This window comes from Penaeus vannamei, chromosome 21, assembly GCF_042767895.1.
Source record: "Penaeus vannamei isolate JL-2024 chromosome 21, ASM4276789v1, whole genome shotgun sequence".
Classification (NCBI taxonomy): Eukaryota; Metazoa; Arthropoda; class Malacostraca; order Decapoda; family Penaeidae; genus Penaeus; species Penaeus vannamei.
The window spans coordinates 15,974,952-15,987,451 of record NC_091569.1 but is presented as its reverse complement, the minus strand read 5'-3'; the positions used below and the strand labels follow the sequence as shown (position 1 = coordinate 15,987,451).

General features: G+C 29.8%; 1 protein-coding gene and 1 non-coding gene across 5 annotated transcripts in view; one reads left to right on the top strand and one right to left on the bottom strand.

Annotated features, from left to right (window-relative positions):
* The window catches only part of LOC113805124 (ubiquitin-conjugating enzyme E2 Z), a 31,662-nt gene extending 31,148 nt beyond the window's left edge, over positions 1-514 (bottom strand). Inside the window, exon 1 of one of the 4 annotated variants that reach the window (XR_011399387.1) lies at positions 234-514. Coding sequence is in view for 1 of the 4 variants with exons in the window: in XM_070135982.1 (XP_069992083.1) it covers positions 234-235 (2 nt within the window). In the remaining 3 variants the exon portion in view is untranslated. The remainder of the gene's footprint in view (positions 1-233) is intronic. The other 3 variants (XR_011399388.1, XM_070135982.1, XM_070135983.1) reach the window with 3 other exon arrangements.
* A 9,876-nt stretch (positions 515-10,390) lies between these two features.
* Positions 10,391-10,462, top strand: TRNAT-CGU (transfer RNA threonine (anticodon CGU)). Its single transcript has one exon. It is a non-coding gene; the product is annotated as a tRNA-Thr (tRNA).
* The last annotated feature ends 2,038 nt before the right edge of the window (positions 10,463-12,500 follow it).

Below are 12,500 nucleotides of genomic sequence, written 5' to 3'. Positions count from 1 at the left end.
TACACTCATAAATAGCATTAAATATAAGAATAACATTTTCTATTACACCATTTACAACAATTTTTCCTACATTGCACCACCCCAGCTTCATGATTTCCACGAATACAATTCTTGAAATAATTGTTTCTAAAAAATTCATGTGGCGTTAACCTCCTTTAACTTGCCAACCATCCACTAATTTCACCATAAAATCCGTTCAACACAACAACACAACACAATATGCACATAATCACATTTTTCATGTTCGATTAGAGAGTGGTTCTTCCTCTCTGGGTGGAGATCGCTGTAGCCCTTCTCTGGCAAAGGCGAATATTGCAATTACAGCCAAGATTCCTCTATTGTAGACTTACCCTATCTTGCTCGCACGTCCAAGCCTTCGCCCCTTGGATATTATGACGGAATAATAATGAGGGGAAATGAATAGTCGGAGAAAACTCCTGCCAATGTTATGGGAAATATCTCGAGCTCATTTTCACTCTCGTCTCAAACGCAAAAGTTATCGTAGGAATGCACTTGTTATTATGATGATAAGAACAGGTACGTACACAAGAGGATTTATATTATCTGTCATTTTTAAAGTATTTTTTAAAATACATTCTTGGTCTATTTCTTTTGAAAATAATAAGATGTTTATAACATAACCTAATTCTAACTTGCATCATATTAGTGCGCTCGTATCGCTTCCTATCTTTAATCTAATCAATGCATTAGTTGTAAAACACACGATGTCGTTTAAATATATTCAATCTAAAAAATAGTAAGACGTTGGGGATATAATGAAACTAAAAATAAGAACGTCAGCTAACAAATACGTAATCATCGTACATCATAAAGGAACATAACATACTGCCATATGGCGATCTTCCGTTTATTTTGAGAATAACAATAAAAAACAACAACAGTGGCAGCAACAGTGAGGGTAATGATGGTAATGTTGGAAAGTACTTTAATATTTATTTCTCTACGGACAAAAGAAGGAATAATGGCAAAAGCGACAAATACTTTGACAATTACAACAAAGACGACACGGATGATAAGCGAGCGGTGTCTGACTGTACAGACGTGTTGGTTGATAAGTGTCACATATGAAAAATAGATGGCGTTGTCCCTGTACACTGCAGACGTCATTTTTGTTGACAATCGGGATGCTTCTTTGTTTACATTAGAAATTTGTGAATGGATATATGTTTTACTATTTTTGAAGTTGACTATATAAATAGTAAAAATATGAGCCTCTCGCTCGTTCTCTTTCAGCAAATGGTATGAGCAGGATATCAACATAACGAAAAAAAGATCTTGTCTGTAGAATATATATCACCAAGCCATATGTGCACATTTCAAAAGGAATACGAAGCTATGACTATGATGGTATTACTGTTATTATCATTAGAGTTATCATAATTTTTCTTATTATTACTAATATTATTGTTGTTGTTGGTGGTGGTGGTGTTATTATTTTTTACCATCATTAATATTATTATTATTATCATTATTATTATCATTATTATTATCATTATTATTATCATTATTATTATCATTATTATTATTATTATTATTATTATTATTATTATTATTATTATTATTATTATCATTATTATTACTATTATTATTATTATTATTATTACTATTATTATTATTATCATTATTATTATCAATATCATTATCATTATTATTATTATTATTATTATTATTATTATTATTATTATTATTATTATTATTATTATTATTATTATTATTATTATTATTATTATTATTGTTGTTGTTGTTATTATCATCATCATCATTATCATTATCAGTTTTATTATTCTTTTTCTTATTATCATTATCAGTTTTATTATTCTTTTTCTTATTATCATTATCAGTTTTATTATTCTTTTTCTTATTATCATTATTATTATTATTATCATTATTGTTATTATTATTATTATCATTATTGTTGCTGTTATTTTTATTACATTCGTTATTATCATCAATATTGTCAACATGACAATGATTATCATTATTTTGTATTATTTATTTTTATCATTATTTAGATTATTATCATCAATATTATCATTGTCATTATTATTGTTGTTGCTGTTATTATTATTGTTATCATCACAGTTGTCATCATCATCGTTATCATTATCATTATAATATCATCAAGTTTATCATAATTATTATTATTATTATTATTATTATTATTATTATTATTATTATTATTATCATTATTATCATTATTATTAGTTGTATCATAATTATAATTAGTTTTATCATCATCATCATCATCATTATTTTATTACTATTATTATCATTATTGTTGTTATAATTATGATTTTTGTCGTTATTGCAATCATCATCATTAACATAATAATTAGGATCTTATATCGTTATTATTGCGATTATTTTAATTGTTTTTGTTATCAATATCATCACTATCATTGTCATGTGTTGTTGTCATTATTATTGTCATTATTATTAATAATATTGTTGTTGTTATTGTTATTGTCGTTATTATCATCATTATTGGTATTATTATTATTATTATTATTATTATTATTATTATTATTATTATCATTATTATTATTATTATTATTATTGTTATTATTATTATTATTATTATTATTATTATTATTATTGCTATTATTATTATTATTATTATTATTATTATTATTATTATTATTATTATTATAGTCATTGTTGTTAATAATATTATTATTATCAATATTATTGTTATTTTGTATTGTTATTACTATTATCATTATTGTTGTTATTATCATTATTATTATTATTATTATTATAATTATCATTATTATTATTATTATTTTATTATTATTATTATTATTATTATTATTATCATTGTTGTTGTTTTTGCTTTTATTATTGTTATTATTATCATCATCATTATCATCATCCTCATCCTCATCATCATCATCATCATCATCATCATCATCATCATCATCATCATCATCATCATCATCATCATCATCATCATCATCATCATCATCATCATCATTATTGTTATTATTATTATTATTATTATTATTATTATTATTATTATTATTATTATTATTATTATTATTATTATTATTATTATTATTATTATTATTATTATTATTACTATTATTATTATTATCATTATCATTACTATTATTATTATTACTATCATTATCATTATTATTAATATCATCATTATCATCATTATAACACCATCAACTTTATTATCAGTGTTATCATTTTGATCATGATTATGATTTTTCTACTATCATTATTATTGTCAGTATTATTATTATTATTATTATTATTATTATTATTATTATTATCATTATTATTATTAACATTATCATCATTATTAATGCTATTACTATAATCATCGTAACTATTGTTATTACTTTAATTATCATCGCCGTTAGCCTTATTGTCATTATTATTATTATTATTGCTCTTATCATTATCATAGTTGTAATTGTTATTGTTACTATGATTATAATTGTTACCATTGTCATTATATATTATGATTATCATCATCATTGTTATTTTGTTATCATGATAATAATGATAATTGTTATTATCATTATCATTATTATTTCTAATATTATAATTATCATTATTATTTCTGATATCATAATTATCATTGACATCATTATTACTCTCATTGTTATCATTATTGTTGATATTATTTTTAGTAGCTTTATTATCAATCTTACTACTATCATTATTGTTATTATTATCACAATTATTAGCCTGTTATCATTATCATTATTTTCATTAGAATTGTTGTTATATGTGAATTCATATCATATTCGTCATTATCACTACCATTATTTGTTTTTATTATTATTGTTATCATTATTACTATTAGCATTATTGTTATTATCATTAGTATTATCATTATTATCATGTTTATCATTGTTATTATTAGTATTGGTAATGTTATTGTTTTGTTGTTATTGTTATTATCCTTATTAATATCAATATTATTATCATTATTATTATTGTTACTGTCATTACGACTACTACTGCTATTACTGTTACTGTTATTGTCATCACTGTTGTTATTATTATTATCATCATTATTATTATTGTTTATGTTATTATTACTATTACTAGCATTGTTATTATTATTATCATTATTATCACCATTGGTAGGACCATCATAATCCTCGTTATTTTTTTTCTTGTTATTATTAGACCTATTATTATTAGTAGAAGAAGCATGAGTAATAGTTTATTATTTATATTATTCGCATCATTGTTAGTGTTATTATTATTATAATTTTTATTATCATTATTATTGTGTTTATTGCCCTTACATTGTCATTATTATTGTTATCATTATGTTGTTATTGCTATTATTGTTATCATTATGTTGTTATTGCTATTATTGTTACTATTATCATTATTTCTATTAGTATGATTATTGTTATTGTCGTTGCTATTAATTTTACTATTATTTTTTCATCATTAAAATTATCATCATCATCATTATTATTATCATTATTGTTATCCTGGACAACACAGTCATTTAAAAGTTGCTGTCCTTGATGTTATTAATTTTTTTTCGCTATCTATTATTAGTGTTTCAGATTTTATGATACATTGATTTAATTATATTTAGAAATTTGCCAATTTGATTTTGTATAAAGAGCCTCCAAAACTTGTTGTTTGGAGTGGTTTGCCATTTCATTTCCCTCAGAGAAATGTACATTCTTCTGAAATATGTGAAGAAATGTATTAATCATTATTTTTCGATAATTGATTGTTCGACTTTGTACTCGTAATAACAATAGCAATAACCGATAATTCACATCCCCTCTAAAAGTTTTTACTTGATTTTTATCAACCTGCAAGGGTTAGCAGAAGTTCTATGACCCTCAATTCAATGCCAGTTGGTGTAAGTCGATCGCCTACAAGTCAGTTTTCTAGATGTTTTTTCTTTTTATTAGTATTTGTAGACTTTGGAATAGATTGCCTTCAGAGATTGTAACTTCTTCGTTTCTTTAAAACGCCAGCTAACATGTTTTTCTTACGTAATTAGCTGACTTTCTATTTTTCATTCTTTCTTAGCTGTATCTTGACCTGCACGGACACCTTTGGTAGTATAAATCTCGTTTTTTTTCAGTGTGGCTCTTTATATAGATTAATATGATAATAATAGAGATAATAATAATAATAATAATAATAATAATTCTTATGATGCATATTCAGTGGGTCGGGCCTCGCACAATTTTAACAAACTGGCCGGATGTGTGTGTTTTAGAAGTTAACTCAGAAATTCTAAATCCTTCAACAGAACTTTTCCAAATACACCTCTTGATGGTTCAGCTCTAAATCTGCAAAACTGCATATAGTGCCAATGTCTTCCCTTTTGTTTGAAGTGATGCCTATTTCCAAGTCGCACTTTTCACTGATTTTAATGTTCGATAGACATATTCTTAAGCTAACAACAACGGCTCTTCAAATTTTAATCCCAGTGAATGTAAGTAGGTATACGTGTATCAAATGTTACTTTTTTCCATAGAAATGGTTAATATTGGAAAGGAATATGAAGAAATGCTTGAACGCTTATTTCCACAAAATTAGTTTTTTTTTTTTTTTTTTTTTTTTTTTTTACTTTTTCAGACAATAAGGCGTGCATAGCAATGCACATATAGATCTACATTGTGTTAAAGTCCGCCTTTTTGTTTGGCTTGGGATAAATTTTCTTTATTTTTGAAATCTATTTATCAGGCTGTGTGTGGCTCAGTAAATGAACAAATGAATAGATAAACGAAATGAAAATCGAGGAAGGCAAAAGTCCCCATAACCACATCCATGTATGCGTGTACACCCACAAGCACCCCTGCACACGCAAACAGAAAAATTCTCTTAGGGGATTATGAACTAGTGGGAGATGGTAAATCTGAAGTATTGTTTTGCTTAATCATGAAATATATTACGTAATTCAAAGGTAATAGAATAACAATTTGGTCTTCAGTAATAAAATATAAATATTCTTTTATCAATAATTGTGATAGTAATTTCTATTCTTATTACATTATTTTAAGTTATAAAATAGTAATGTATATATTTATATTAATATCTACTTACGTATAATATATATCTAGTAAATGATAAAGAGATATTGTATTTTGTATATTCACTAGGCAGAGAGTTGACAGAAATATAGATAGACTGATAAAACGAGAGAGAAAGGAGGTTGTGGGAGAGGTGGAAGGGAGGAGAGGCTGATACTCTTAAATATCACATTCGATGGTATAATTTCAGACACGAAAGAAATGGACCTATATGTGATTCCATATATATTATACGTAAGTAGATATTAATATAAATATATACATTACTATTTTATAACTTAAAATAATGTAATAAGAATAGAAATTACTATCACAATTATTGATAAAAGAATATTTATATTTTATTACTGAAGACCAAATTGTTATTCTATTACCTTTGAATTACGTAATATATTTCATGATTAAGCAAAACAATACTTCAGATTTACCATCTCCCACTAGTTCATAATCCCCTAAGAGAATTTTTCTGTTTGCGTGTGCAGGGGTGCTTGTGGGTGTACACGCATACATGGATGTGGTTATGGGGACTTTTGCCTTCCTCGATTTTCATTTCGTTTATCTATTCATTTGTTCATTTACTGAGCCACACACAGCCTGATAAATAGATTTCAAAAATAAAGAAAATTTATCCCAAGCCAAACAAAAAGGCGGACTTTAACACAATGTAGATCTATATGTGCATTGCTATGCACGCCTTATTGTCTAAAAAAGAAAAAAAAAAAAAAAAAAAAAAAAAAAAAAAAAAAAAACTAATTTTGTGGAAATAAGCGTTCAAGCATTTCTTCATATTCCTTTCCAATATTAACCATTTCTATGGAAAAAAGTAACATTTGATACACGTATACCTACTTACATTCACTGGGATTAAAATTTGAAGAGCCGTTGTTGTTAGCTTAAGAATATGTCTATCGAACATTAAAATCAGTGAAAAGTGCGACTTGGAAATAGGCATCACTTCAAACAAAAGAGAAGACATTGGCACTATATGCAGTTTTGCAGATTTAGAGCTGAACCATCAAGAGGTGTGTTTGGAAAGGTTCTGTTGAAGGATTTAGAATTTCTGAGTTAACTACTAAAACACACACATCCGGCCAGTTTGTTAAAATTGTGCGAGGCCCGACCCACTGAATATGCATCATAAGAATTATTATTATTATTATTATTATCTCTATTATTATCATAGTAATCTATATAAAGAGCCACACTGAAAAAAAAAACGAGATTTATACTACCAAAGGTGTCCGTGCAGGTCAAGATACAGCTAAGAAAGAATGAAAAATAGAAAGTCAGCTAATTACGTAAGAAAAACATGTTAGCTGGCGTTTTAAAGAAACGAAGAAGTTACAATCTCTGAAGGCAATCTATTCCAAAGTCTACAAATACTAATAAAAAGAAAAAACATCTAGAAAACTGACTTGTAGGCGATCGACTTACACCAACTGGCATTGAATTGAGGGTCATAGAACTTCTGCTAACCCTTGCAGGTTGATAAAAATCAAGTAAAAACTTTTAGAGGGGATGTGAATTATCGGTTATTGCTATTGTTATTACGAGTACAAAGTCGAACAATCAATTATCGAAAAATAATGATTAATACATTTCTTCACATATTTCAGAAGAATGTACATTTCTCTGAGGGAAATGAAATGGTAGACCACTCCAAACAACAAGTTTTGGAGGCTCTTTATACAAAATCAAATTGGCAAATTTCTAAATATAATTAAATCAATGTATCATAAAATCTGAAACACTAATAATAGATAGCGAAAAAAAAATGAATAACATCAAGGACAGCAACTTTTAAATGACTGTGTTGTCCAGGATAACAATAATGCTCTATGTGATGGCAACAAATTCTTCGCCCATATCAAAAAAGAAGTAAAATAGGCGTGTAATACGTATTCTACTAAAAACTAAAATACAATTGTTGTAAAATTCTCATTTAAAATACATGAATCCGTGGTGTAATGGTTAGCACGGTCGCCTCTTAAGCGATAGGCTCGGGTTCGAACCCCGATGGAGACGATAAATGTAGGTTTTTTATGCATTAATTTCCGTTGGATCTCTCTATCTAACCTAGCTTTCTACTTTTGTTTCCGTCTCTTTTTCCAGTGTTTAAAATGTGAAAAGCTATGAAAAAATGAGTTTGATTTTTGCTGTTGTTTGTAGGGGGATTTGCTTGTCTATTTTTAAATGTTTATACGCGTTTTCACAATTTTGTTATTCCTTCCATCATCGTATGATCGCATTAGTAATACAGAAAGCAAGGAATGGGAGGAGGAAGAAGAGGACGAACAAGTGAAGCAGAAAAAAAAAAATAAAACGAAATCGAAAAGGGCGAAGGAAAGAGGTTAAAGAAACATATTATTTTATTGTGTTCAATGTTGTCTTCGTTCCACGTCGCCTACTTAGATAAACCAAACGAACAAATAAAAGAGAAGAATCATGTTTGTTAGCAATCAGATACGATTTAGTATAATCATGGTTGCAGAGTGTTTGGACTTGTAACTTAGAACGAACTGCACGATCTCCTTTCTACAGCAGCTTGATGTTTACCTTTTTTACGGAAGGTTTGTTGTCACCGTAGTTCACAGTGTCATGAAATAATTGAATGCAAATTATGGTCCGGAAGGAAAACCAACCAGAGAGCTGCCAAGGTGTGAAACATTACTACTATTGCATTAGGACAGCCGGATTCTATGCTAACTCTATATCTAATGGATATGAAAGAATATTGAAATGCTGGTTATTTCATATCAAAGTTTGGGATTACATATATTTAGATATTAAAGGAAATACTGGTATACTTTTACTCTTTTTAATTATTTCCCATTAATCCCGACATACTATTACCGAAGGTTCTATAGGAGAGATTTTCTATTGATTTTCCTTCACTAAACGTAGAAATATTAATGCTTAACCGTAGATGCATAGACTGTTTGAAGGAAAGCACACACACACACACACACACACACACACACACACACACACACACACACACACACACACACGCACGCATGCACGCACATGTACTAAGTTAATTATAACAATAACTATAATATCCCTACTATTATTATTATCAATAACAATGATGATAGCACAATGATAATAATGATAATAACAGAGTACAGAAGGCAGATTTCAATACGCAGTAACATACGGCTTCTGCAAACTAGGCATGTCACATCGTAAACCATAAACTATGTAGTATTTACAGCGGGGAGGTAGAATGCTCAGAGGAACAGCTACACTCGAGTAATCAGATACTAATAATGCATCGCTGGCATATTCTAGATTTTTGCCGCTGATTTATATGAATATCCTTTGCCTACAAGCAATTCACGGTTCAGTAGGCACACACGACAGCTGCTTTGGTGGTGTGTCGAGACATTTGAACTTCCCGCCCGCCAAGGGCTGTTTACCTCCCTGTTCATTCTCTCAGTTGCTTGATGTGGGATGCAGCCAACTTTTGCAAATCGACAGGATTGCGGCATATTATGACAGCATACACATACTCACACACATGCACACACATATGTAATCTCGTCTATAAGACACAATTTCATTGCTGATTTTACAGTTCGTTTCCAGGTTTCCTCTCTTTTCAGGCGCTACCTTTTCTGTTTTCACTTCACTTGTTGCGCATAAGCCATGTAGTTTCGTCTTGAAGCTGTCGTATAAAAATGAAGATAATCATTATTTTTATGCAAAGGAGGAGAAAAGATACTTTCTATTAATCCGGCGCCCCCCCCCCCTCTCTGACCTTAAGGCCACTTCAGGGATTTGTACGGGATGCGACGGCAGAACATGATGACGTCCAGTCAAGTGAACAGTCAAAAAATCCTATTATTGGAGAATGCGAGAAAGAGACTATTAAATTGCAATGGAACATCATTTGGAAATCAATTATTCATTCATATTACATTAAATTGATTTTTCATAAAAAAAAACAAAAAAAAAAAAAACGCTTTAGACGTCTGTGAAGAGTATTGATAATAATGTTAATGGTAACAGAAGTGGGCATGCCAATAAAATAAGTACAAAAAAAGAAAAATAGAAGAATAGCTAATATTTGTTTTCCCAGGATTTCTCTTTATCTTAATAAGATAAGAAAGATATTTTCTTTAAACTGGATATTTTCGGAAAGTAGTCATTTGAAGGAGCCAAGAAAAGAGGTATTTAACAGAGGATGGTAACTTCATCTGATTCTTCTACGGCTGGATAATACATCTTACTCTTTAAGGGAAAGCACACACACATACGTACATACGTATGGAACATAACATATGTAAGTGTAATATAAAAGTTCTCGTAAAAGCTAAAATATGAATTTAGTTTCTGTGGTGCAGTGGTTAGCACAGTCGCCTCGTACGCGGCAGACTCGGGTTCAATCCCCGACGGATACTAACAATAAACAGTTTTTGCCTGATTTCTTGTTTGTATTTCTATATGTTTATCTTCCGTTCCATTTTTATTTCTATTTTTCTTTCCATCTCTTTCTCTGGTGTTTACAGTACGAAGGAGTATGAAGAAATTGGGTTTAATTTGGTATTTTTCGATTTGCTTGGCTGTTTGTTAATCTTTATGCACGTTTTCACAAGTTTGCTGTCATGTTATAAATAAGAGAAGCAAAGACTGGGAGGAGGAAGAAGTGGACAAACAAGTGATGAGAAAGAAATAAAAATCAAGACGGAGTAGGAAAGGTGGAAGGAAGGAAAAAGAAAAAAAAAGTCTTATTATCTTGCTTAGTGTTATCTTCGTTCCACTTTGCTTACTTCAGATAAGAACAGGAGAGAAGAATAATCTCTTTTATACAGTAGCTAATAATTACCATTATATTTTGAAAGGTTTGTTGTCACTGTAGTTCAGTCATGAAATATATGAATGCTATTTTGGTCCGTAATTGAAAACAAATACAAAGGGGACAAACCAGACAGTACAGCTACCAAGGTGTGAAATACTACTACTGTTGCACTGTGACAGGTGGATCCTGTGCTGAGCATATTTCTTCTATTTCGTACCTTATAAGTTGTAATTCTTGTTTACATTTCATTTCATTTTAATGCTTATACCGTATGAGATTAATTGTTGTAATTCACCTTATAAGATTTCTTGTCCACATTTCATTTTTTTCTCTCTCCCATATATTTTCCTAGCTATATTCGTTTATGTTGATACCATTTGGAACAATATATTTTATTCTTTTTAAATATATTATATTTTTAGAACGAGTATTCTCCTAAACATATACACCGCTGAGAAATCATGAAATTTCATAGTGACTTACAGAAGTATATTGATTTATATGTTTTCGAAAACGTACTGTGGTTGGGTATAAACTATTACTTCAACAGGAAATGACAAGAAATTTATGATAAAATCACGATCTTATCTACCAGGAATCCGAATGTACACCAATTACGAAATTGTTGTTGATCGTCGACATGGAATGTTAACTAAAACTGCTTTCAAGACGATCGTATTGTTAAATCTACAAAACGCTTCAGAGAGAACAGCTGATTTCCACTGATGTTCAGAAATAAGAATCTGCATTGCTACTCCATATTTTAGGGATAGGCAGATGTTTTGGGAATTCATGAAAAGGATATAGAAATACTGGTAACTTCATATCAAAGTTGGGACTGCACAAGAATTCTGTCCTTACATCTGAACACGAACTTTCGAAATTTCAATTTCTACTTCGAGCTGTATATCTCCCTGCGACTTATACTACTATGGCGAGGATCCAGCTGGAATGTCCAGTGATTTGCTCAGCACCGCCCACGCTTGTGAGCCCAATCTCAGCATCGCCGCGGGCTACTTCCTTTCAAGAATCGGCACACTTGACACAGCCAGTGGTTGCGCGTCGAAAGGGGAGAGGAAACCTCTTATACCATAGCTGATGCAGGTGAATGTTTGTCAACGGCAAACGAATTGGACTAATATGTCTTGTTTAGTGTTGTTTTCACTAATGTGCCTGTTGCCAACAAGGGATGGACTTGAGTCGTTGACTACTTCACATGTCATCACACAGGCAATGGAACGCAGGAGGGGGTTCAGCTGTGGAGGGTTGTCCTCTCTCGTTTCTCCCAGATTCGCTTTTCCCGTTTCTACGCAATCTACTGACACTGCAGTGAGATCAGACACTTCCTGCCATTGATATAGTCTTGAATTTCATTATAGAATATATAATTGGAGTAGAATATATAATTGGATTAGTGATAAAGCTGCGCAGTGTGGTTTCGCTCGTTAACCCTGCCAGTTCCTTTTTGGACTTCGACATACGTCATTAGTTAGTGATGTGTTAAGGCCCTGTCACACTAGCACTTTTTCCGTCATTTTTTTTTTTTTTTTTTTGCGTTTTCAAATGAATTCGTTTTGAAAATCATATAAACAAACATGGCGCTATCGGAGTGAGTTCCCGGGAATCACACGAACATTCTC